General features: G+C 50.9%; 2 protein-coding genes across 2 annotated transcripts; both read left to right on the forward strand.

Moving 5' to 3' along the window:
• Nucleotides 1–3,353, forward strand: LOC114001636 (cytochrome b-c1 complex subunit 10). The gene is made up of 3 exons (XM_027746911.2): nucleotides 1–105; nucleotides 1,299–1,433; nucleotides 3,119–3,353. The coding sequence occupies exons 1-2, from the start codon at nucleotides 56–58 to the stop codon at nucleotides 1,417–1,419; spliced, it is 171 nt and encodes a 56-aa protein (XP_027602712.1). The 5' UTR covers nucleotides 1–55; the 3' UTR covers nucleotides 1,420–1,433; nucleotides 3,119–3,353.
• Nucleotides 3,354–9,094: 5,741 nt separating this feature from the next.
• MBD3 (methyl-CpG binding domain protein 3) lies at nucleotides 9,095–25,164 on the forward strand. Its single transcript, XM_027746909.2, has 8 exons — nucleotides 9,095–9,299; nucleotides 13,195–13,251; nucleotides 15,244–15,403; nucleotides 17,583–17,720; nucleotides 19,633–19,723; nucleotides 20,589–20,766; nucleotides 21,958–22,155; nucleotides 23,308–25,164. The coding sequence occupies exons 1-7, from the start codon at nucleotides 9,286–9,288 to the stop codon at nucleotides 22,148–22,150; spliced, it is 831 nt and encodes a 276-aa protein (XP_027602710.1). The 5' UTR covers nucleotides 9,095–9,285; the 3' UTR covers nucleotides 22,151–22,155; nucleotides 23,308–25,164.
• The last annotated feature ends 973 nt before the right edge of the window (nucleotides 25,165–26,137 follow it).

Raw genomic sequence — 26,137 nt, forward strand, 5'->3', positions numbered from 1 at the left:
TCGCCGCCATCGCCGGCCCGCGCAGGCGCCCCGGGGGTCACTTTGAGGCCGCGCCATGTTGAACCAGCTGCTGGGGCCGCGCTACGCCCAACTGCTGCAGAACTGGTGAGGGGGCAGCGGGGCTGCGAGCCCGGACCCGCGGCTGTCCGCCCGCTGGCCCCGGTCCGCCCGGTCCCGGGTCTGCCCGCTCCGACCTGGGGTCTGTCCGCCCACCCCGGCTCGGAGTTTGCGCGCTCGGGGCGGGTGTGAGGGGCTGAGGGGTGTGAGGGGCTGAGGGGTGTGAGGGGCTGAGGGGTGTGAGGGGCTGAGGGGGTGTGAGGGGCTGAGGGGTGTGAGGGGCTGAGGGGGTGTGAGGGGCTGAGGGGTGTGAGGGGCTGAGGGGTGTGAGGGGCTGAGGGGTGTGAGGGGCTGAGGGGGTGTGAGGGGCTGAGGGGTGTGAGGGGGGCAGGAGGCAGGCGAAGGGGCTTCCTTCCCGCCCGGCTGTGGCTGCATTTCATATATAGAGGGTTTTTTAAACACAGCCTTTGCAGAACGAAGTGGCGTGGGGGACAGAACAAGGGGATGTGGCTGTAGCAGCGTGTCTTCTCTTTGTTGAGTAATGGGCTTCCTGAGTTAAAGCGTATCGCTCTTTTCCCGTAAAATACCTTGGCCGCACTGAGGGCCAATGCTGTTCTGTGTATGCGAGGTTGTTTCAGTATTTCACGGTATGGTTTGCGCGCTGCGGTACCAGAAGGATCTGAAGCTGTTGGAGTGTCCAAAGGAGGGACACGGAGATGGAGCAGGATCTGGAGGGGAAGGGTCTGAGGAGCAGCTGAGGGCACTCGGCTGGTTCAGCTGGAGCAGAGGAGACTGAGGGGAGACTCCTCGGGGGCTGCAGCTCCTGCCGAGGGGAGGCGGAGGGGCAGGGACTGAGCTCTGCTCTGGGACCAGGGACAGGACCCAGGGAAGGGCTGGAGCTGTGCCAGGGGGGTTGGGATGGATCTCAGGGAAAGGTTCTTCCCCCACAGGGTGCTGGGGCACTGCCCAGGCTCCCCAGGGCAGTGGGCACGGCCCCAAGGCTGCCAGAGCTCCAGGAGCGTTTGGACAACGCTCTGAGGGACAGGGTGGGATTGCTGGGGTGTCTGTGCAGGGCCAGGGGTTGGACTGGATAGACCTTGTGGGTCCCTTCCCACTCAGGATATCCCAGGATTCTAAGCTCTTTCCCTAGTTGAAATGACTTCTCAGGTGCCTTGGCTATGAGCATCTGCCAGACAGTGGAGAAGGAAAGTTGTTCACCTGCATGTGTGTCTGTTCTTTAGGACTCCCACCATTCTGACATGGGGTGGGGTGGCCGGTGTTGGGGTGATTTGGGCCACAGACTGGAAGCTGATCCTGCAGTATGTTCCCTACGTTGGCGGCAAGTACAAAACTGAAGACTGAGCTTCCCTCTAATGGTAAGTTTTGTTTGTGCATCTCTTGGCTTAAGTAATAGAATCATAAAATCACAGAATCCCAGACTGGTTTGAGTTGGAAGGACCTTAATGTCCATCCAATTCCAGCCCCTATCGTGGGCAGGGACACCTGCCACTAGACCAGAGTGCTCCAAGCCCCGTCCAAGCTGGTCTGGAACACTTGAACACAATAATCCTGACAGCTGATGTTTCCTATTTGTCTGGGGCACAATCATAATGTTGCTCCAAAACTGTGCAAGTTTTTTTGTTCATAACTTTTTTCTTAATGGGGCTTCACAGAATGCCAGAAGGATGAAACACTAATAGGAGTATGTTTCTCAAGTGATTATTGTGCAAGTAGTGGGTTTCCACAATGTAATGTGGTTCTTGAGAGGTCAAATCAGGTTTTCTGTGGTCATTTGGAACTTTGACAGATCTGTTACTTCTGTTCCTGGGGAGAAGGGCTACAAGCTCAGGAGTAATTTTGTGATTAGGCAAATTCAGACTCCTTTCTGGTTCTTTTAACTGTTATTGAAAGTAAATTGAATGTTCAGAGCTGGTTACTATACACACAAATTCCTTCTAAGATTGGCTTTCTCAAGGTTTTGGTTATTTTCCTTCTTTAATTGCATACCAGAAGTGCTGTTTTGAATGTTCTGGAAGTGTCAGCCTCTCTAAAGCTGGAGCACCAGCGAGGCAGACCTTCTGTTGGGCCTCTCAATGCATATTTGTTGCAGTAGGCAAGTTCAGGACTTTTTTATTCCTTGCTGCAGGTAGAAGGGAGCCAGGAATATTTTTCCCTGGCATTAAAGGATGCTGAGGGGAAGAGGTCCAGAGAAAACTCTGTACACCTCAGTACTTGTTTCTTCTGGTCAGAATAACGACATCTAAATGTTGATCAGTGACAGTGAGCTACTTGCATTCCAGCTGCATAGTATTTTATAGGGAAAACAGCCAGTTGGGAAGGCACAGACAGTACTTTAAGCCTCTTTTCCCAGCACTACTTATTGCAGTTTAAACAAGTTAAACAGCTGCAGTTTAAACAATTTTCTGTGTCTTCCCTGTTTGAAAACTTTGTGTTGCACAGATCCTTCTGTAAGCAAAGGAGGAAAGAGCCTTGTCATGAATGTCACAGTGGAAGCACCTCGGGTGATCAGAGATGTTTACAGACAAGTCACAGAATCCCAGAGTGATTTGGGTTGGAAGGGACCTTAAAGACCATCCAATTCCAACCCCCTGCCATGGGCAGGGACACTTTCCACTAGACCAGGTTGCTCCAAGCCCTGTCCAACCTGGATGGGGAGAAGTTCTAAGTGGGAAAGCTCTCAAGTTATGTAGAGTCAATTAAATTACCCTGCAAAGAGCTTCCTTTACTTAAAAATTCTCTTAGGCAGTAGTAGGAACACGAGTCCATTCCTGAGCCAACAGTGTGGGGTTTCTGATTTCAATAAAGAGCTTTGTGTGTAACTCCTCTGGAAAGAGGAACAGAGGGAATGCATCTGTGGTGGCCTGTGAGCCCTTCCAAAGGGTCTCTGGGCTTGCACACCTGCACCTGCTGTGCCTGGATCAGCTCCTGTACCAGAAACTTCTTACCTGGGTGCTGGAGGCTTTTGAAATCTGTTGCTGTGTTGGCTGCTGTGGCCCTGGGCAGGAAGCTCTGCTTAACAAGTGCTTTGTGTTTGTTGTAGGAAACGTGTTGCTGGAGAGAGTGTTTGGAGCCACCCGTCCACCGAGCCCCTGCCTTGAGGTGCCCCTGCAGTGCCCCTGCAGGTCCTGCTGCAGGCTGTGCTGGGTCTGTCCCATCAACAGCTGGGAGCAAATTTACCTTCACTGACCACTTCCTCTGATGGCTTTCCCAGCAGATCTTGCACTCATGGGAGTAATTTATAGACCTGATGTACACAATAAACCGAGTGAATGATATTTTGGGGCTTTTTTTTAAGTATTACCTTCTTAAGAGCAGGCTCCTGGTTTGCTTTTGTGTTATAAAATCACGGAATCCCAGAATGGTTTGGGTTGGAAGGGACCTTAAAATCATCCAGTCCCACCCCCTGCCATGGGCAGGGACACCTCCCACTAGCCCAGGTTGCTCCTTTGATCCAACCTGGCCTTGGACACTTCCAGGGCTGGGGCAGCCACAGCTGCTCTGGGCAGCCTGTTATGTCTTCAGCTTGTCCTAAGGCAGGTCTGCCAAGTGTTTGCCTCTTTCCATGTGCAGGTTCCCTGGGAATCAACCAGTGGCTGCTGAGTTTGATGATTTATTTAAATAATTTCTAGTTCTTGAGCTACTCTTAGTGATGTCTTGATTTTAGGTCCTCATTCCTTAATCACTGTGGCCTCATGCACACAGTTAACTTTTCATAGCCAATATTCCAGAGTTTCCTGGTAACAGATTCCTGGCATTTAATTTAATAGAAAGGTTTGGGGTTTTTAACATCAATTCATGGGCCATTTAAACTGTCTGATTGGGCACACACTATGTTTTAGCTTTTCTGGCTTAATCTGGGGGCTCGAGGAAGGCAGTCCCCAAACCCTGGGAGCCTTTCTGTGTACCAGGGTGAAAACCAGGGCTTCAGAGAGCTGCTCAGGTCCTCCTTAGTGTGTGGTTTGAGTAGAAAAAGCATCTGTATCCTTGCTTCATAGGTCTGTTTATTTGTCAGCATTAATTGGTGATGAAACGACCCCCTGTCCCAGCCTTTTAGATGACAAAGATTTTAGCTGTTAGAAAAAGGAAGAACAAGGATTATTCCTGCTCTGGTCTCTGCCACTCAGCCACAGTAGATGACTCAGACTCAGAGGGGAAGAGTTCATCCCTTTTCACGAAGACCAGAATTTGCAAACAAACTTTTCTCTCTGCGAGAACAGTCACTGTTTTCTTTCTATTCAGTACCTAATTTCACCTTGTTATAGTTTTTGGCTGTAATGCAAGGTTTGCATATCTTTAAGGGGTAATTCCAGACGTAGCTGTGCTGCCTGTGTGTCACCCTCAGGGCTGGAGGCTTCTGAGGGATGTTTTTAGGGAAAACTGGTGGAAAATCTGCAGAACAGTGGCACTTGAACCACTTATTTAATAGAATAGTTGTTTAGTGTTGCTTCAGCAGCATCATTGTTAATTAATGGGTGATGAGGAATATAATTTTCTCATGCAGAGTTCCCTTTGCTGCCCTGCTCTGTCCAACAGGATAGAATCACAGAATCCTGGTAAATCCTGAGTGGGGAGGTTCCCACAAAGATCATCCAGTCCAACTCCTGGCCCCACACAGGACACCCCAGCAGTCCCACCCTGTGCCTGAGAGTGTTGTCCAAGCACTCCTTGAACTCTGGCAGCCTTGGGGCAGCTTCCCTGGAGGCCTGAAGGAACTGCAGCTTATGGAATTTTGGGATAACAGTGCTGTTTCCTCAGTCAGTCCCACTCCCTGCTCCAGCAGTGCTCCTGACTGACTCCCAGAAGGCCAAAGCCTCACGCTGACCTGGGATGCTGAGAGTGTAGGTTTGACAACAGCAGCCTTGTGCTCTATGTAGGGGTGTTGGGTTTGACCCATTTCTATCCAAATGATGCCTGGACATTCTGCCAGCCTGTCCTCACGTGGCAGCAGGACTGGAAGCTCAGGCTGGACAGTTGAGTGCCTGCTCTTACCTGTGTAACACACCCGGACAGGACGGGCACAATCTGCTGCTTCAGAAATTCCCGGGGTTTGCCTTGTTCCCACGGGCAGGCAAACGCGTTCCCACAGCTCAGAGTTCTCTGGGAGGCCTGGAGTTGGGGGTCTGGGTGTGGCTCCCAGCCCTCTGGGCTCCCCAGGGTGTCAGTCCCTGGGGAGAGGTACCTGTGCAAAGCCCCAGGGATTGCTCTGTGCCCAGCAGGGACACGAGGAGATACTGAAGGGAGGAAAACTCACTCAAAATATCAAATCTTTGCACAGGCAGCACTACAAGGAGTGTACAGACCTTGCATTTGTTTGGGGATTGTTCAGCTGTTTGTGTTTCCTACAGCAGTTCCAATGATGGCTTTATTGCTAATTAACCCTAGGATTAGTGTGTAACTGATTTAATTGCTGCATTTCATCTTTCACAAGAGCAAATACAAATACCTCCTGCATTCCTGGGCAAGTTTCTGTTAAAACTCTTAATTACTGCTCAAGTGGCTTGGGTGGTCTTTCTAATGTTTAATATCCCAGCATTGCCTCTTTTCTACAGTTAATTATTTTCATAGTGAACTACTGAATGCCACATGCATTAGAGGAACAAAATTAAAAGACAGTGACCTGACAGAGGGGGGAAAAGGAGGAAAAGCTTCTTCCTCCAAACCTGGGAGAAGGCACAGAGGGGGCCAAACTCATGGATTGTGAAATCCATGGCCAGTCCTGCTCTGGAATAAGCTCCTTGGTTGGCACTGGGATATTTGACTGCAGAGTAGGGAGCTTCAAACCAGGGCTAAATAAAGTGTTTTTCTGTCAGGATACCCTGTCCCTTCCTTCCATGCAACAGATTTTGGTGGTTTTTTTAGATTATCTGCTTATCCTGGAGCAACATGGACACTGGCAGCTGAATCCGCTTTCAGCTGGTGGCAATACCTACAAATACCTCATCTCCTGTACCTTGGCAGTGTTCCCAAAGCAATACTGGAATATTTTCCCTTGGGCTCAAGAGTTCGTTTCTACCTAAACATTTCACAAAGGCTGTCACGGAATAGTCTGAATTGGAAGGGACCCACAGGGATCATCGAGTCCAGCTCCTGAGTGGCCCCTCCAGGGATCAAACCCACACCCTTGGAGTTATTAGCACCGGGCTCTAACCACACACAGTCCTAAGAAAGGTTTCCCCTTCCACAAGCTGGTGCCTACTGCCAGTAAAAACTGATTTTCTAACTCCTGATACCCCAAGCTCGAGGCCCAGAGGACATTTCAGGGATCCCCCTCCCCATCTGCACCCCCAGCCCCATCTGCTCCCTGATCTGCCAGTTCCTTCTTAAAAATGCCCCTGGAGGGGACTTCAGGTGCCTCAGTTTCCCTCCTACACTCGCTTTTATACTTCATTTTCAATCAAGAAGCTGTATTTCAGTACAAGTTTTTGGTTAGAATACTATGAGTTGGGCTGGGTTGTGAGGTTTTGGGGTGTTTTTTCCAAAAAAAAGATGATTTATGCATTACAGGAAACAGTGTAGGTTTGATCAATACTGGGAACTGGAACTTTTTTGATCTGTTTGTGCAAGATTGCAGGAAATAACACCGATAGCAGAGCGAGGTATTCCTTAAGTGTGAGCCCAGAGGAGACAATGTTACACCACCAAGCCCCAAACCAATCCCTGGGGAGCTGGAATGCCTTGAGGGCAATGAGAAGCTCAGCACTGATCAAATAAAAGACAACACCTCCACTCTCCTGGATCATAAGTCTCTTTGAACAAAGCAAATGTGACCCAGCACCTCCAGGCACACCCAGCTCTTGGGAGTTATTTGCAGTTTCTACCCCTGAGTCTGGACAACTTGAACCCCATTGTGGGGGTCTTGGGGTTCCCTCTCATCTGCAACACCTCTCACATCCATCCACTCCTGCTGCTTTCCAAATGAGGGAGTTTCAAACCTATGAGTGAACCCTGATATAAAAAGGAAAAAAGATAATAAGTAATAACCAACTGTGTGGAGTTTGACAAGGGTAAGTGCCAGATCCTGCCCCTGGGACGGGCAGTGTTGGATGCAGGGACAGACTGGGGAAGGAGGGGCTGGGGAACAGCACCACGGGAAGGGCCCTGGGGGTCCTGGTCAGTGGCCAGTTGGATCTGAGTCAGCAGAGTGTCCTGGCAGCCCAAAGGGCCACCCTGTCCCGGGGGGCATCAGGCCCAGCATCGCCGGCCGGGCCAGGGAGGGGATTGTCCAACCCTGCTCTGACCTGGGGCGGCCTCACCTCGAGTCCTGGGGGCTGTTTGGGGGCCACAGTGTCAGAAACATCTAATCAATGTCAGAAGGATGTTGGAGAGTGTCCAAAAGAAGCACACGGGAATGGGGAAGGGTCTGAGGAGCAGCTGAGGGCACTCGGCTGGTTCAGCTGGAGCAGAGGAGACTGAGGGGAGACTCCTCGGGGGCTGCAGCTCCTGCCGAGGGGAGGCGGAGGGGCAGGGACTGAGCTCTGCTCTGGGACCAGGGACAGGACCCAGGGAAGGGCTGGAGCTGTGCCAGGGGGGTTGGGATGGATCTCAGGGAAAGGTTCTTCCCCCACAGGGTGCTGGGGCACTGCCCAGGCTCCCCAGGGCAGTGGGCACGGCCCCAAGGCTGCCAGAGCTCCAGGAGCATTTGGACAACGCTGTGAGGGACAGGGTGGGATTGTTGGGGTGTCTGTGCAGGGCCAGGGGTTGGACTGGATGGTCCTTGTGGGTCCCTTCCAGCTCAGGATATTCCAGGATTCTAACTTAATCTACCACCAGCTGTGGACTGGAGGAAGCACTGGCAGTTCACACAGACTGAGTTTGATGTCAGCCCAGAGCAGTGGCTGGAGCTGAGCTCATTGCAATGATCCCAGCGGGTTCCAGGCGCGCTCCCATGGACACCACTGCTCTGAAGTCTGATGCTGATCCCTTCCCAACTCTCCTCCGAGCAGGATTCTTACCAAAAATCTAATGCATCATCCATTCATTAAAGGAAAACTGATTCCTCTGACTTGCCTTGGGAAGGAGGCTGCCTTGTGGTGCTTGGTGTTTTCCAGCATGTGGATACTGGAATGGTGAGGAATACGAGCTGCCAGGATTCGGGTTCTGGGTGGCACTTCATTCCCAAAGCTGGATTCCAGGTGGATGTTCCCCGGCAGCGGGAGGCAGACACCCCTCTCAGGGCTTCCACCATGGGTCATTTGGCCCTGCTTGGTTTATACCTTTTTCTAGAAAACTTTTCACTGCTTTGTCTTCACTCCAGCTCCTCCAGAGCAGATTTCCCCCCTTTCATGGGAGGCTGTTTGAGGGGTTTTTGTGCGTGGCTCGCCCTTCAGCCCCTGTCCCGGAGCGGGGCTGTGGCCGCTGGACAGAGCGGAACGGCCCCGGCAAAGCCCCTCGGGGGCCGCCCCGCCGCCAGTGCCGGTTCTCCCCGGCGGGGTCCCGGCGGGTCCGTGTCCCCGGGGGGTTCCGTGTGCCCGGGGGGGTCCGTGTGCCCGGGGGGGTCCGTGTGCCCGGGGGGGTCCGTGTCCCCGGGCTGTGGGCGGGGGTCGCGCTCGGGCGGGTCTCTGTCCCCAGTCGGGTCCGTGTGCCCGGGCGGTGGGCGGGGGTCGCGCTCGGGCGGGTCCGTGCCCGCGGGCGGGGCGGGGGGCGCGGGGCGGGGCCGGCGCTGCGGGGGGCGCGGGCGGGGGGTCGCGGGGCCGCCAGTGCGGCCGGGGAGGGCGCGGGGGGAAGATGCCCAAAGCGGCTGTGCGGGGACACCGCGGGGGCCCGCGGCGACGGGGGCTGCGGTAAGACCGGGGGTACCCCGGGGGGGAGCAGGGCTGCGGGGGGAGGGGGGCGCACGTGGGGGCGGTGGGGAGGGACTATATCCGGGCGGAGGGATCCGGGCGCGGCGGGCGGCGGGTGGAAGGGGCGGGCGCGGAGCGACGGGGGCGGGCGGAGGGAGCAGCGCCGGGGCCCGGCGGGCGGGATCGGGTTTGGGATCGGGATCGGGATCGGGATCGGGATCGGGATCGGGATCGGGATCGGGATCGGGATCAGCAGCGGGACTGGGTTGGGATCAGGAGTGGGACCGGGACGAGCCGGGTCCGCGGCGCCGCCTCCCGGGGGCAGCGGGAGCCCGGAAGAGCCGGCGGCGGGAGGAGAGCGCGGCGGCCGGGAAGAGCCGGCGGGAGGCGGCCGGAGCCAGGCGGGAGCGGGCCGGGAAGAGCCGCCATGGAGCGGAAGAGGTGGGAGCGCTCGGCGGGGCCGCCCCGGGCACGGGGGGGGAGCTGAGGCCGCGGGGGGAGCCCGGGGGGGCCGCGCCGGGGCTGCAGCCACAGGTGGAGGGGTCCGGGACCTGCCCCGGGATGCTCGGCCCCCCCACCCGCCCGTCGGGGGGAGCCCCCGCGTCCCCTCGGGGCGGCTCATCCCTGCAAACCGCCTTGGGGGTTTGTGTGTTCTCAAATGAATTAAGGTGTTGGCGAGCAGCCGGGGTGTCGTTCCTCGCTCTCTCTGTTGCTCTTTGGGTGCATTCAGAGATTTTGGGGGGGTCGGAGGGAGCCTCGCCTGCCCGCGCTGGCGGGGGAGCCCCGGGCAGGCTCGGGATGCGCCTTCCCGGGAGCGGGGCTGTGGGGGAGCACATGGCCCGCGAGCTGGAGGTTTGCTATTTATATCGTCCCCGTATGGCTTCTGTGGCTCATATGGCCGTAGGTGGCCGTATGGATCCTCCCCGCACCCACGAGGGCTGAGCTGCGGAACTCGGGTCCTTCGGGAGCTGGGGAGAGCAGGGGAGTTATCCCTGCGTCCTCACTTGGCCCTGCTTGTCGGGAAAATACAGACCATCAGCTTCACCCATCTGTCATGGAATCATCACCGAGTGCTTTGGGTTGGGAGCGACCTTAAAGCCCACCCAGTCCCACCCCCTGCCGTGGGCAGGGGCACCTTCCACTAGCCCAGGTTGCCCCAGGTCTCATCCGACGTGGCCTTGGACACTTCCAGGGACGGGGCAGCCACAGCCTTAGGTTTCGTTTTTAGAATCAGGTTGTGAGAAGAGCAGTGAGTGAACCAGAAAATACCATCCTTGAGAGCAGAAAGCTGAAAGTGCCAACTCTGCTTGGAGGGCGAGGGGAGGACGAGACCACCAGCAGCGGCTGAAAGCTTCAAAGATCCCATTTTTTCCCCAGAACTTACTTGTGAAGTTACAGTATGGGAGCTGAACTTCCAAAAAAAAGGGCGAGAGAGGATAAGCAGCATGTTTTTATTCCTGAATTATAATGGGTTGTCCCTTTATATCAATTTGGACAGAGATCAAAGGTAGAACAGGGCTTCATTCCACTAATTTTTGGTTACTGTTGCATTTTGCATTACCTCAGAGTGGCAAATACAGGTGTGGTGTTTCTTTAATACCTCTGCTAGTTCTGCCTGTTGCTTACCTGGGTGATTTTTCTGTCCAGCTCCTCTGGATGTACAGATGCAGTGAGGGCTTGTCGAAAATTCCCTGTGAGATGTGTGTGTGAGCCAGTCTCTGGCTGGAAATCAAACCTTCCTCAAGGTGTAGGTACCTGGGCAGGTTTTAAAACCAATCCTCAAACCTCAGGCTTAGGAAGGTTTCTGGCTGATGTGGTGGGGGCTTGTGGGCCAGATTTGGAGCAAGCAGGAAAGGTGCTGGGAGACAGGATTTCAGGGAGGGAAGTGTATCAGGGATTTTGTGAAAGTGGCAGGTTGTCTTTGAGGGAGTTCTGGCTACAGAAGCTCTCTTCAGACTCAGGGTTCTCACCCAGGGAAAGGAGAATTTAGTGCTGCTTCGTGGGGCTTTTCTTCAGAGTATTTTTCTCCAGAAAGTTTGAGGACCAAGTGTCAGAAATTTGGGATCTCTGCTTGTCTCTGCTTCAAGTTGTTGAAATTGCTATACTGGGAAACTTCACAGATCTCTTGTGTGAAACTTAAGTTAGTTGAGAATTTCTTAATTTGCAGCACTAATGTAAAAAGTTGGAAGAAAACATTTTTAACACTCCCCCGAGGATGTTTTGATCAATATGCTTTTTTTCCCCCCCAAAAAAAAACATAGAGGAGAATGCTTCTCCTGAGTTTGTGCTTTGCTTTTCCTCTGTTCTGGTTTGCCCACAGGGAGGCTCTGATGATTTCTCTCATGAGAGGGGATCGGCCTCAAGTTGCACCGGGGGAGGTTTGGATTAGGTATTAGGGAATTTATTTTCATGGAAGGGGTTCTCAAGCACTGGAAGAGGCTGCCCAGGGCAGTGGCAGAGTCACCGTGCCTGGAAGTGTTCATAAAACATGTGGTTGTGGCACTTGGAGACGTGGGTCAGGGATGGTGGCGGTGCTGGGTTGATGATTGCACTCAATCTTAAAGGTCTTTTCCATCCTTTACAATTCCACGATTCCATGATGCTGCAGTTGAGCCTTATAAGAACATCTGCTTCTGTTTGTGCTCAGTCCTGAGTTACGGTGTTACCACTCGGGCTCTTGTGGAGGGGTGTGGCGCTTCTGGAGATTTGGAAGGTTTTGTGTGTGCAAGTTCTTCGTTTTGGGGTTTTTTGGTGCGGTTGGAGCCCAAGCTGCTGAACAAAGACACCCCATTGCCCTGCAGGGCAGGGAGCACCATCCCCTCCACGCTGGTGCTTGGAACAGCCCCGGTGGGAAGGGACAGGTCGGGTCCCCAAGGCTGGATGTGAAGGAGTGGGGTGGGTTATGGCAGCTGGAGGAGTCACCCAGCTTGGTCTGGCTTGTTCCCATCAGTGTTTCTGTGTCTGTGCCAGCCCAGCCCATCCCAGCAGAACCCAGCTGGAGTGTGGGACCGCCAGGGCAGGGCTGGGTGTCGATGCTCCATCCCGGGATGACGCGGTGATGCTGTAAGAGGGATGCTGACAGTGCCAGGGTGGGCAGTGTCCCGGGATCCCCATCTCCCTGGGAGCAGAGTCAGGGGTCCTGCAGCCCCCCAAGGGCCCCCAGCACCAGGCTTGGCCTGGAGCAGGGCTGGGGGGAGAAGTGAGAGGAGGGAGCACACGGAAAAGGAGAAGGAAAATCACTTTGTGTTCTGCCCATCGCCCCCCCAGCGAGTAAAAGAGGCTCTGGGTGTGTGCTCTCCATCACCCGTTTCCCCGGGTTATTCCTGTCTCCATTTCTTCCCAAGGCAGGCGGCGGCTGGGCTGGCTCAGGGTTTGGTTTTTTTTTTTTTTTTGTCTTTTGTCCCTCGCTTCCCAAGTTGTGCAGATCCTGTGCAGGCTAAATGGGAGAGCGGAGGGGAGGAGACTCGTGTGAGGAGGGAGGAGGGGAGAGGGCCTGGGCTGGCAGCCGCTCTCTCCTTAAGGATATAAGGCAGGAAACAAAGGGCGAGCTGCACATGGAGAGCAGGGGCACCTGGCAGGCCTGGCCCTTCAATAGCCTGCCCCGAAGGCGGCTTAATCCGCACGGAAAAGTCTGGGAATGAGGGGTGGGGGGGCTCGGGCTCGGTCCCAGTGCCCAGGTCAGTGTTGTTGGTGGGAGCCAGGGGCAGATAAAGCCTCGGAGCTGTTGATGGACGAGCATGTAAAATCCTTTGCAACTTTGCTTGCCCTTGCCTTTCAGCCTTGGGGAAGTGTGACAGACCCTAATTTGGGACCCCGGGATCAGTTTGGCCTCGCAGCTTCGGTGCCTGCAGGGTTTGTTGCTGAGAGAGTTTGGGTTTTGCAGCTTTGTACCAAAATGTCTCCTTCCTGGGCCTCTTTAAAGTCTTTGTGTCTCCAAGCCAGGAGCGCAGGGCAAAGCCTTTGCTCTGGGGTGGAAGGAGGTAAATTCTGTGTTTTGTGACATTTAAAGGGCACAGAGGCACTTCAGCAGTGCTCAGAGTCGTGAAATGCTGGGGGGCAGTTTCTGTGTGTTGTGAGCAGCAGGCAGTGCTGCTGCTCGAGTTTGGGGTTGTTTGGGCTTCCCCCCACACTTTCAGCCTCTCAGGTGTGTGGAGGTCCCCCCAATGTCCTGCATGCCCCTGCCAGAGGGTCCCCAGAGCACCCCAGCCCCTCCTTTCTGTGCTCACTGTCACCTTTGAGGTGTAGCTTTGCCCCTGATGTGCCGTCAGCAGCTTGGGATGATCCTGCCTTTTCCAAGACCTAATCCCAATAAAAGTTTTTCTTCTGACCGTTTCAGTGCTTTTCCTTTGGGCCAAGCTTCCCCAGGAAGAGACAGGACTCTCAGTCATTTCAGGTGGGTTTTCTGAGACGTTTGTGGACTTTGAGCAGCTTTTCAGTTCCAGTGCAAAATGAACACAGCAAAACCACACGAACCCAAAGGGCTCTGTTGGTTTAAAATCCTGTCTCTGAGTGTATCTGATTGTTCTGAAAGTTACTCTGCACTTAAATCTGTTGTTTTTAAAATTACAAAGACAACTAAACCCTAAATTGGAGCAGCAGATCTTGGAAGAGGAAGCAATGCCATGTTCTTCATACAGGAGGAGTTTCTCTTCCTGGCTTCACCCACAGCTCTGCCCTGAAGCTGTTGGAGTTGGTTATTCCTCTCTCTGGATCGAGGCAAAAAACTCCCTTTATGGTCCTAAAAAGTGATTTACAAATTTGGGGCTGGACTCAGGCTCTGTTCCTGGGTGCTTATCCTACTCTGTGTTGTCTCCTGGCCAGAGTGTCGGTGCAGCTCCACAGTTATTCCAGCTGAGGAATAACCAGTGATGGAGTGTTTGCTCCCCCTCTCCCTGCCCTCCAAAGATGGATTATTTTCCCCAGCTGGCTCATTTGCATGAACACTTTGGTGTTTGAGCAGTGGTGGTGGTGGCAAGGAGGAGATCCAGGCAGGATAAGCAGCTTGGGAGCAATCAGAGCCAGGAGCTTCTTAAGCAGATGCTGTGTGGCATGACCACAGTCTTTAAGTTTTAACTCCTTTGAGGGGCTATTTCAGTTTTAGTAGAATTCCTTTTAACCTTGCCTCAGTTTCTGGGAGAGCTTTTAATCCTTTGGTTGTGTTTTTGTTTATTTTAATTTATTTGTTTTGTGTACAGTCTGACTTGCACTAATTCCTTTGCCACTGTCCCATGCTAGAAATTCTCTTCTTATGCTGTTTTTCCCCTAATGAAAGCTTCAGGGCAGCAGATAATATGTGAAAATAGACGTTTCCTTTGATCTTTTGTTGTTGTTGTTGTTGAGAAGACCCTGGAGTTGTTGTCAGTATCTCACCAGCGGGAGGTAAGGTGGTAACTGGCATTTTTGATCTTAAAATGCCTTTTACTCTGTTAAGCTGTTATATTATAATGGATTTACGTGGAATGAGCTTCTCCTAGATGGGTGCTAGGATTGGATATGCAAGTTGAAAGGTGGAGAAATCCAGAATGAGAGAAATCAGGGGAATGAAGAGGAGTTTTTATGCTGCTCAGTGAGGTGAAGAATACTTTGTCCTTATTGTCTGTAGAGTTCTACACTGCAGCCATAACATACTGACATATTTTGCTTTATGCATTAAAAAAAAGAGTTTATAATGTTATATTATTAAAAAAAAACCCAACCCCAGAACCCCAGCAAAGTGTTTGTCTCCAGGATGAGTCTTTCCTGGGAACCCAGGTATTTAAAAGGAATCTCTCTCTTCCCTTTTGACAATAATGGAAAATTTTCCAAGGTTTTGACCTTTATCTTTGCACCACTTAAGCTTTGTAATTCGTTGTTCTGCAGCTTGTCAGCAGCTACCTTCTGGTTTTCCCCCTGCTTCTGGGCAATCCTGAAGTGTTCAGGATGCAACCAGAGCATTGTGTTTAAACCTGAATGTGCTGCTCAGGGGGGAGGGAGAGGAGGTGAGGAGACATTTGTGGTGCTGGTCAAACGGGACATTCCTGGGAGAAGAAATTATGCTTGAAAAAGGGCATTTATTATCTGAGACAACTGAGTGAGAAGTTCCTCTGTAATGAGATCACCCACGTTGGTTATTGTGTGAATTGTGCCACAATCATTGACGGGATCTGAACCTTCCTCTTAATATATAACCACATTTTAACATGATCTGCACTTAATTTGCCTCTTCCACGTGAAAAGCAGGTAATATGACAGCAGAAACACCCATTTAGAGTTCCACGTGAGCTTCGTCCCTGGAAAATCAGCACCCGTTTTTCAGGAAGGAAATAGGAATCGCCTCTGCTGAGCTGTAGGGAGTGCTGGGGTTGGAATGCAGAGGGTTTTCATTTCCCTCCTGGGTTTTTTGCAGCCCCAGTGGGAAGAAGTTCCGGAGCAAGCCGCAGCTGGCCCGGTACCTGGGCAGCTCCATGGACCTGGGCACCTTCGACTTCCGCACGGGAAAGATGCTGATGAACAAGATGAACAAGAACAGGCAGAGGATGCGCTATGACTGCTCCAACCAGGCCAAGGTAAGAGCAGGTGCAGTGGCACTTCCCCTCCCTGCCTGTTGGTGTGCTGCCAGAGCAGTGGCTGGGACATTTCAGGGGCTGTGGCAGAGTGAAAATGAAGCGTTTCGTGATCGAAGTGTGAAGTTGGAGTTGGGTGAGAACATCTCTGTTATGGGGGGTGGGACAAAAGCAATTCCCTGCTGCTCCCAGGGGGCTGGTGCCATGGGGAATGTTGTGGAACTACTCAATACTTGTGCAGAAGAGCACATTTGTCATCTTCATCTCTTCCCAATGTCAAAAAAGACATGGACCTGTTGAAGTGAGTCCAGAGGAGGCCCTGGAGATGCTCCAAGGGCTGGAGCCCCTCTGCTCTGGAGCCAGGCTGGGAGAGCTGGGGGGGTTCACCTGGAGAAGAGAAGGCTCCAGGGAGACCTGAGAGCCCCTTGCAGGGCCTAAAGGGGCTCCAGGAGAGCTGGAGAGGGACTTGGGACAAGGGATGGAGGGACAGGACAAGGGGAATGGCTTCCCAGTGCCAGAGGGCAGGGTGAGATGGGATATTGGGAAGGAATTGTTCCCTGGGAGGGTGGTGGGGCCTTGTCCCAGGTTTCCCAGAGCAGCTGTGGCTGCCCCTGGATCCCTGGAAGTGTCCAAGGCCAGGTTGGAGGGGGCTTGGAGCAACCTGGGCTAGTGGAAGGTGTCCCTGCCCATGGCAGGGGGTGGAACGAGATGAGATTTAAAGTCCCTTCCAACCCAAACCATTCCATGATTCTGTGATCCCACTCCCTGCAGTGTGGGCTCACCTTCTCCAGCACAGTCTCCTGCAGAGCCCCAGATCTCCAGCTGGCTCCTGGGGCTGTGCAGCAGCTCTGCCCTGCCCTGGCCTTTGGTCTGGGAGGAGAGGAGGGACCTGTATCCACAGGGATGATGCAGCCTCCAGCCAGTGATTCAGTGGAGTTATCCCAGACCATGGCAGTGTCAGCTTTGGAATTGATTGAAGGGAAGGAGGCATTTGGGGCAAAAATCTGGAGAGGGAAGAGGATGGCGAGGCCTATTTGTAGGACAGAGTAAGAGTCTGTGTTAGCCCCTGGTAATTTGGATTGTTAAGGTTCAGTCAGGGTGCCAGTGACGTTGGAGGGCTGCACTCGAGTCTGGATTGATCCACTCAAGTCGTTCCTGAGTATCTTCACTGGTTGCTAAAAATCTTTCTCAGAACCCAAAAGCTGATGTCTGTGCACCTAAAATTAGTGTGAAAAAAGCACAATGCTTGTATTTTAAATGCCTCAAGTCAAGAACCATCACAGGAGCGACGAGAACGTTTCCTCCCGGCCCTGGGAGCTGCTGTGATATTTTGGGACCTGCCCTGAGGCAGAGACCAGCAGCTCACACACCTCTCAGGCTAAAAATTGTGCCCAAACCTCTCAATAAATGTACAGATCGTTACCATTGGCTTCTGAATGGATTAGCACCCAGATGGTTCAGAATTATATTTGTCCTGAATACATCTTTTCTCCATCTCATGAATAAATCTGTGAATCAGATGCAGTGTTTGCATCCTCGAGAACAAAGTGTGTCCTAGAGCCATTCCAAGAGTTGCATCTTAGATTTTGGGGGTGAGGAACAGTCTTCCTGTGTTTCCACTAACAGAAAATGCAGTCATACGGTGCAAAATTGATGAAGAGCTTCATTTAAAAGCTGAGTTTCGTTCAGAACTGAAGGTAAAAAAAGGCATCCAGATTCCAGCCGTGTTGGTTTGTTTATTGGTCTCAGCTGGGTTTAAATGGAATGGTTTAGAATAGTTTCTGGGTTCACAAACGAGTCTCTAAATCCCTCTTCGTAATTTTTCTAATTACTACAAATATTGGGTTGTAGTCTCCTGGTTTAGTGATCTACAGGTGGCTTGGCAAAGCATTCTGCCTATTAAATTCAGTGAAAATGAAGCTAAAAGTGATGTGGTATAAACTAGAAAGGGTGGAGGCTGGTATGTTAAACAGAATGGGTGGAAAACTCTGATTTTGATAGGTCTGAGGCAAGATTTGAATTTAGTTATGCAGTTTTAGCAGTCTAACTTGTATAACTTGAGATCAGACAAGATTTCAAGCCCGTGATCTGTTTGCTGCTGCACATCTTTGTGGCTGTAGTAGCATTTTGGCAAATAAAAATTATTTGGGGGGGGCTTTTCCTCTGCTCTTGCTTGAAACAGGGCAAGCCTGATTTGAACACGGCCCTGCCTGTGAGACAAACAGCCTCCATCTTCAAACAGCCTGTCACAAAGATCACAAACCACCCCAGCAACAAGGTGAAGAGTGACCCCCAGAAAGCTGTGGACCAGCCCAGGCAGGTAAGACTTGCAGCTTCTTCTCCAGAAAACCAAAAAACTCCTGGATTTGCTACTGGAAGGACCCCAAAATAAACCACTTTCGTTTTGTGATGCTGAGCAAATGCTCCCTGGAGATTCCTGATCTCTGGGATTTCGGAATATGGAGAAATCTGGCATTTCAGAAGCGTTGCCTTGCAGTGCTCCCAGCTTTTAAAAGCAGAGCAAACCCCATTCCCAGTCTGTAGTTACAGGCTGTGTGCACTGGGATTTATAACCAAACTCCAGCCTTTGGTTAGATCACAATTCTGCAGTAGTTAAACCTTAATTTCCTTAATGCCACAAATTTAGTCAGGTGTTGTAATCACTTCAGGGGTCATTTAGGATTAAAATCACTGTCAAATGTTCCAATTGTGTAAGAATTCTGTGTTTGAAATCCATGTTCCTGTACAGGCCACATCCAGTGTGGTGTTTGATGTAGTGCAAGGGATTGTGTATCAGTAGGAGTTAACTCTGCCAGTGTGAGATCATAAATTCACTTGGAATGTCATTATTAATACAAAATCAAAGTGGTTTTCTTATCAAACTGTGTATTCTCAAATGAGAGAATACACCAAAATTAAGGTAAATCTTTCAGCTTAATTTCATCAGGTGAAAGGATGCAAAAAGAGTGCTTAGGACAAGGAAAGGCCCTGGTAAAATGAGCTGTACCTGTTGGAAGCAATTCTCAGTACAGTTTAACTTCTTGCAGTTCAAGGAGAGTTAAAATCTATTGTTCCAAGAGGGAAAGTGGTTTCAACACAAATTAAAAATTCCCTTCCTAAACTGCCGCTTCTCCCATTGAAAACTTTGTCTGCAAACTTCAGAACTGCATTTTGAGGGCAGTTCACGTGAACCTACTTCAACTAGAACCTTCAGGTGTGAGACAGAGCCTCTCTGAAATGGAGTTGGGTGGTTTGGTTTGATGGCTGTGGGGGTTTTTTGTGTTTTTTGAAGAGACTGGCAGAGTTTTACCCTGTTTTCCTAAGGAAGTAGAACCCGTGTGTTCACAGCGTTGTTGCTGTTCCCGTGGTTTTGATAGTTAAGACAGTAAAAGAACACTAAAGATATGACACTGACCTCCAAATTCTGAGCTGGATAGAGATTTGTGTCCCTGCTTTAAATATTTTATCAGGCAGCAGAATGTTTGAACTTCTGCTCACACACTCCGGATGTTTCTGCAAAATTCGAAAGCAGTGCTGAGGCCCTGGCTTAAAAATCACAGAATCCCAGAAGGGAAAAGGGGGTGGGATTTGCTTGGGCTGTTTGGGGAGAATCCTTGATTTCTCAAAACCTGGATAAAATTGGTTTTTTGAAATATAATTGATCCTCCAGCTGCTCATTGATCACCCTCATGAACCCAGGGGGAGAGTTGAAGGTGTGTCAGGTGCTGTAACTGCCTCTCCACCAAAGCAGATGCTCCTGAGGAGAACCTGTGACTCAAAATCTGGTGAAGGACCAGACCTGGTTGTTCTCATGAGAAACTGCTGGAGAGGAAGAAAACAATACTTTACCTTGGATCCAGTCCTTGCATTCCTTAACTTTCTGTGGGTTATCTGAGACAGCAGGAGAGGAACGGGGTGTAAAAAAGGCTGTCTCACACTAAGGGCTTGTAGATGAAAGCCAGCAAGCCTGGCCTTGCTTCTCCAGCTCAGAGCAGGGAAAATACCAGGCCCTGGAAGAAAAGGAAATCTCTCTCAAGGCAGCAGGTTGGGACAGAGGAGTTGGGGGGCTGATTGACAGTGAGGATTGTCCTTCCTGGCAGATCCCTTCTGCAGTAAATCCACATGGAATTGTCCACAGCAGAGCTCTTCCCTCCCTGCACAGGAAGCAGGTGCTTTGTGGAGTTGACAGTTCCATTTCTGTTTGTGCCAAGAACCCCTTTCTTTGATTCCAGCTCTTCTGGGAGAAGAAGTTAAGTGGACTGAACGCCTTTGACATTGCAGAGGAGCTGGTGAAAACAATGGACCTTCCCAAAGGTTTGCAAGGTAATCAGAGCCTGCCCTTCACTCAGGGAGGGCATTTTGGTGCCTGTCAGCAGTGAGCTGCAGGTGTTGTGTGTGCCTGGCAGTGCCATGGTCATTCCTGCTGCAGCAGGAACTGCCAGTGCTCCCTGGGGGTCTTGATGCCCCTTGGCCTGAGAAAGCACCGAAGCAAAACTTCTTGACATTTTTGGGGTCTGTGTTCCAGAAACAGCAGAGTCAGAACTGGCTTGGGTTGGAAAGACCTTAAAGATCACCCAGTCCCACCCCCTGCCATGGGCAGGGACACCTTCCACTAGCCCAGGTTGCTCCAAGCCCCATCCAACCTGGCCTTGGACACTCCCAGGGATGGGGCAGCCACAGCTGCTCTGGGCAACCTGTGCCAGGGCCTCCCCACCCTCACAGCCAACAATTCCTATCCCAATATCCTATCTATCCCTGCCCTCTGGCACTGGGAAGCCATTCCCCTTGTCCTGTCCCTCCATCCCTTGTCCCCAGTCCCTCTCCAGCTCTCCTGGAGCCCCTTTAGGCCCTGCAAGGGTCTCTCAGCTCTCCCTGGAGCCTTCTCTTCCCTAGGCTGAACACCCTCAGCTCTCTCACATTTCCATTCAAACATCATGGAAACACCTTTCATTCCCAGTCTGCCTTTTCTTTATTATTGTTGGCTTTGTGTAACAGAATGAGGAAGTGCCCTGAGTGTGAACACCCTTGGAGAGCTGCACAGGAGCTGTTCCAGTGTCCAGGATTTGTGTCGTGTTAGCTCCCAAAACCACAGCCTGTGTTTTGCCATTCCAGTTTCGTTCCTGCTGTCCTGCTTTTGCTGCTCCCTGCCCTGTGCACTGCTGGTTATGGCTTTTCCTCCCTCCTGCAGGGGTGGGCCCGGGGTGCACAGATGAAACCCTGCTCTCTGCCATCGCCAGTGCCCTGCACACCAGCACCATGCCCATCACAGGCCAGCTCTCTGCAGCTGTGGAGAAGAACCCTGGGGTTTGGCTCAACACCTCACAGCCTCTCTGCAAAGCCTTCATGGTGACAGATGAAGATATCAGGTATTAACTAGAAACACCACTTGGAACAAAGTCCCCTGGGGTAAAACAGTACTTTTTTTGTCAGTGTCTGATAGAACACTGTGGCTTGGGAATTCATTTGAAAGGCTCCCCAGCAGCAGAGGAGACAGAAATGGTCACACAAAGCTGCTCTCGTGTGCTCAAAGCCCATTGTTTTTTTATTTTGGCCATGCTCAGTTACTCTGAAGTTTCAGGTTTTCATGTCAAAGTGTCCTTTTGTTGACAGAGGTGTCTGAATTGGGGTGACCCTGATTAGGCATCTCTGAGCAGAGATGGGATTGGAGAAATCCTGAACAGTACCATTGGATTCTCTTCACCCTTCCTCTGTGTCAGTAAATAAAATAAAATAAATAAAATTTATGTGGTGACCAGATCAAAGTCCTGCCTGCTGTGGTGGCAGGGAACAAGGTACAGTTTATTTAGCTATAGGTTGCTTTAGTAATGAGCTAAATCAGGACTGCTCAAACTCAGCTTTAAGTGCATGGTAGAGAACTGAAAATACCAAACAGTAACCTCCAGGTGTGCTGTTTGCACTCACTAAATGCTTAAAGATAGTCCTTGCTTTGACTGCTTGAGAAATCTTTTGAAATTACAGGATAAATTTTTTGTGCTTGATTTGTACCAGAATGACCAGGAAAAACACTGCTTATAACTTTGATTTCCTGTGGCTGAGCTGTGAAATAGGAGACCTGTGAGCCACTGATTAGTGATCTCTTCTTTACTGGGACTTTGACAGCAAAGGAGCCATAAAATTTAAGGTTTGGACTCAAAAGGGGAACAAGCAAAAAGAAATTATCAGAAACTTCATTTTTCTCCAGTCTGATTTTTGGAAAACTGGACAGGGTAGGCTGAGGTTTTCTTGTTTAATATTAGTACTAGGAGTTAAAAAGAAAAAAAGTCTTTGAGTCAGCTGCTAGATTGGTCAAATTCCAACCAGAATTCAACAGGGCACAGGGCTTGTAGCAGAAAATATTGGGCAGGTTTTTAAAGTGTTTTTCATCTTCCCCATCAGTATAATGCCAAGGGTTTTTTTTTACAGTGCAGTTCTCAGAGGGCTTTTGCAGTCCATGCTTGTCTGTCCAGCCTCGTGTTGGAGGGGTCTGAGGTTCCTTTCCCTGGGAGGCTCCTTTCCCTGGGGGGGGGTTGATGGTGGGTGTTCCTTGCTCTGGGCAGGAAGCAGGAGGAGCTGGTGCAGCAGGTGAGGAAGAGGCTGGAGGAGGCCCTCATGGCTGACATGCTGGCCCACGTGGAGGAGATCGCCAGGGATGGGGAACCCCCCTCAGAGAAGGAAGGAGGGGAGGAAGAAGGAGAAGAGGAAGAAGAGGAGGAGGAGCAGGACCATGACCAGGAGATGGAGAATGTATAGTCCAGGTAAGGTGCCAGGGTTATTGCTCACCTTGGACTGGACTTCACTGGAGGCAGGAAGGTTTCCAGGGGGAATCTTAAACGTGGACAGATCTTTGCTTTTTAGCATGTGCTTTTAAAGGGGTGCTGGTTGTGTGTCAGGGGAGACCCCCCTGCAGAGCTGCCTCCAGCCCTGGGGAGCAGCAGGAGGAGGACACGGAGCTGCTGGAGAGAGTCCAGGGATACTCCAAGGGCTGGAGCCCCTCTGCTCTGGAGCCAGGCTGGGAGAGCTGGGGGGGTTCACCTGGAGGAGAGAAGGATCCAGAAAGATCTGAGAGCCCCTTGCAGGGCCTAAAGGGGCTCCAGGAGAGCTGGAGAGGGACTGGGGACAAGGGATGGAGGGACAGGACAGGGGGAATGGCTTCCCACTGCCAGAGGGCAGGGTTAGATGGGATATTGGGAAGGAATTGTTGGGTGTGAGGGTGGGGAGGGGCTGTCCCAGGTTTCCCAGAGCAGCTGTGGCTGCTCCTGGATCCCTGGAAGTGTCCAAGGCCAGGCTGGATGGGGTTGGGGAAGGGTCTGGGGCACAGTCTGGTGAGGAGTGTCCAAGGGAGCTGGGAGGGCTCAGCCTGGAGAAAAGGAGGCTCAGGGGGCACAATCCCAGCTCTCCCAGCCTGTCTCCAAAGCAGAGGGGCTCCAGCCCTGGGATCAATTTAGTGGCCTCCTCTGGAGCCTGTGAGGCAAGAATCAAGAATACAGAGGGGGAAAAAATGGAATATTTAGGATGAATAACAGAAGAAAAGCCCATTTGGAGGGAATGACACCTGGACTTCAGGTACAAAGGTGATTTTTATGTTAAGCAATCCTTCAAGTTGGAAGATTGATTACAATGTGAAATCTGCTTGGCCTTTGGGAGATCCCATCTTATATCTGGGCTTTATTCCTGTTTTCCCACAGCACTAGCAGTAGCTTTTGGACAATGAATACCTTGAGTTCTTTTCTGCTACAAAGGTCTGGCAACAGGCAAGAACCAGAACAAACTGTCTGCTGCAGGTGAAACCCAGGAGATAAAGACATGGATATGTTATGGCCGTGGGAATTCTTCTTTTTAGAACTCACTTGCCTGTAAAGATACAAAAAGTTCTTATTGACTTACAGGGTCTTTTTTGTCTCTTCCAGGGAGTTCCATCTAAGAATTCCCAGTATAAAGCCAATCAGCAGGGTCAGCACAACCATTTACAGAGCCAAGAGTGCACCACCAGTCCAACTGTACCCTGGAGCATTTGGATGTACCTCAGGAAACTCGGGAGCTGATGGTTCATTCACTGCTGGGGAGTTTTGCAGGTGGAACTTGACTAAACTCCACTCCCCCTCCTTTTTCTGAAGGGGTGGGGTGATTGGGAATGCAAAAGTGGGAGGGGATAAAGGATTATCACATGGTGGGAGGGGAAATAATAGGAACCAAATTTGCTGTCTCTTTTTTTTTTTTATTATTATTATGTTTTGTGGGTCAGTGCGAGGTGATACATTTTTAAGCTTTTTTTATCAAAATACCTTTAATGACCCATGGAAACAATTTTCTCTCTAACCCAGGAGAGAGAGAGAGATGCTGTTTCACTCCTTGGCTACTCTGCTGTGGGCTACCTGTTTGTACCTGGCTGTAGGGAGGTCATTTCATGTCGTGGATTGTCATTCCATATGTGAATTCCAGTCACTGAGTCGCCGTTTCCTCACGAGGCCACATTGGTCTTGGAAGTGCAGTCTCAGAGCTGAACTGCCAGTGCCTGGTCCCAGCTGAGGTTTGGGGAGTAGGGGAGGTTACACTCGAGGAATTGGGCTGCCAGCTCTGGTAGTTGGGCTTTGGGGTTAGTTCCACACCACACTCAGAGCACTCCCGAGCAGGGTTTGGACTCTGTGTGTCCAAACACTCTGGACAGAGTTTGGGAGAGAAATACACCCAACCTGAGGTGTATTTTGGTTTGGTTCAAGTCCAGTCAGAAGGACTTTTTTTTCTCAACTGGGGATGGAAGGATGACTCATTTCTGACTGACAATGAGGAAAACTTCTTCCTTTTTCTCTTCTGGTGCCAAGAACCTGCCCTCTGTTCCTCTGTGTGGAGGGAAGGGGATCCATTCCAACAGGTGTGGCCACACACCTGCTTTCGTGTGCAGTAATGTTCTGACCTCTTTAAAAAACAAAAAAAAAAAAAAAAAAAAGGAAAAAGGTTGATTTTTCTATAATTGATATCTAAAAAGGAATTTAAAGGTTTTTATTAAGTGTTTAAATCTTTTCTTATTTGCATGTGCAGTGAAGTGACCAGCATTTTGTGTCGAAAGTTGAACTGATGTGAAACCTGCCTTAATGTGTTTATAAGTATTTGGCTTCACCATGGGTACCTTGATTGATTCCTCAGTCTCTTCCAGTACATCTGTGAGCATATTGGGGTAACTTGTGGCTAAAAATGGATTTCTCTGGGGAGGGAGACAAGGAGAGGGGAGGAAGATGAGAGTTTATAGCTTGGAGAATGCGTTGACTGGGTTGCAAAAGTTATTTTAGTCTTAGGGTATCCATTGTTCATGCTGAGAGAACAGTAGAAAGTGGTGGATTAAATACTGTGCCACTGACCAATTGTACAAGTTGGTGGTATCCCAAAACTTGGGGAAGAAAGTAGCTCCCAGAGCCTTTATTGTGTGAGGATGGTCAGCAGGGACAGCAGGGGACGAGGGAGTTGCCTTTGGGAGTAGTTCAGCTTCGTGATCCCTGGAAAACATCCCCTGCCAGAGGGATCGATCCTGTGTTCACCCTTTTCTTAGAGGTTTGAAAATACAAACCCCTGTGATGTTGCTCACTTGAGTACTGCAAGGAGACTGAGCTGTGCTTTGCTGCTGCTCTGCCAGGTGCTGCTCTGGGGAGCTGTGCCTGGCACTGCAGGCAGTGACCATTATTTTCCTTTCTCAACAGTCTGTTACGGTTATTACTCTGTAAACCTGTCCTCTTGTAAGTCATGGTGTTGAATTAAATGTTTCTCACAAAGAAGAGGTTCCTCTAGTCTGCCTCAAGCCCTTACCTGGAGCTTTGTGCTCTGCCCCTCCCAGTTATCCCAGCAGAGATGCTCAGGGGGGGTTTGCTGGGGGCTCCACTCTGAGATTTGGATCCTGATATCTGGGGCCTGGCAGGGGGAAATACAGAGGGAAACTTGGGGAAAACTGTTAATTCTTAGTGCAGAGTTCCCTCCTGTGTCCTCATGGAGTGAGAGGCTGCCAGGGTGTCCCATCTCATGGGCAGGTTGGTTATGGAGAATCATGGAATCAGTTGGGAAAGGCTGGAAAAGACCTTGGAGATCATCAAGTCCAACCATCACCTCAGCACCACGTTCACCACTAACCCCTGTCCCCAAGTGCCACATCCACACGTTGTTTGAACACTTCCAGGGATGGTGACTCCACCCCTGCCCTGTGCCAGGGCTTGACAACCCTTTCTGTGGAGAACAAACCTTCCTAATCTCCAATCTAAACCTCCCCTGGCTCAACTAGACACCATTTCCATGTGTCCTTTGAATCCCAGCCCCAGCAGTTTATAACCCACACCAGAGGTGTCCTTGTGAGCACAGCAATCTCCTTCTGACACTGTTCCTTTTTTAAAGCTTGGTTAATGTCTAGTGATGTCTTTACTTACTTTTACTTGAATCTAAACATAACCATAAGCATTTGCAGAACCATAACATAGAGGATTGAAGTGTTGATACTCACATTTTGATTCACTGAATTATCAAGTTTAAATTGCTGCCACCTCTCGTTTTCCCCACTGTGCTTTCCCTGTCCAGCTTTCTCTTTCCTTCAGAGATTTATAAAGATTATTCATATTTCTGTTCATATGGAGTTGACTGTGCAAAGTGCCAAAAGGGGCCCAGGACTCCTCTCACAGCCAAAGAAACTGGAATAACTTTACCTGCTTATCAAGACAGGTAAGTAAACCAAATATTTCTTCTCACTGACCATGATGTCTTTCT

Source organism: Pipra filicauda, unplaced genomic scaffold (assembly GCF_003945595.2).
Source record: "Pipra filicauda isolate LSUMZ 115617 unplaced genomic scaffold, ASM394559v2 scaffold577_size276649_pilon, whole genome shotgun sequence".
Taxonomy (NCBI): Eukaryota; Metazoa; Chordata; class Aves; order Passeriformes; family Pipridae; genus Pipra; species Pipra filicauda.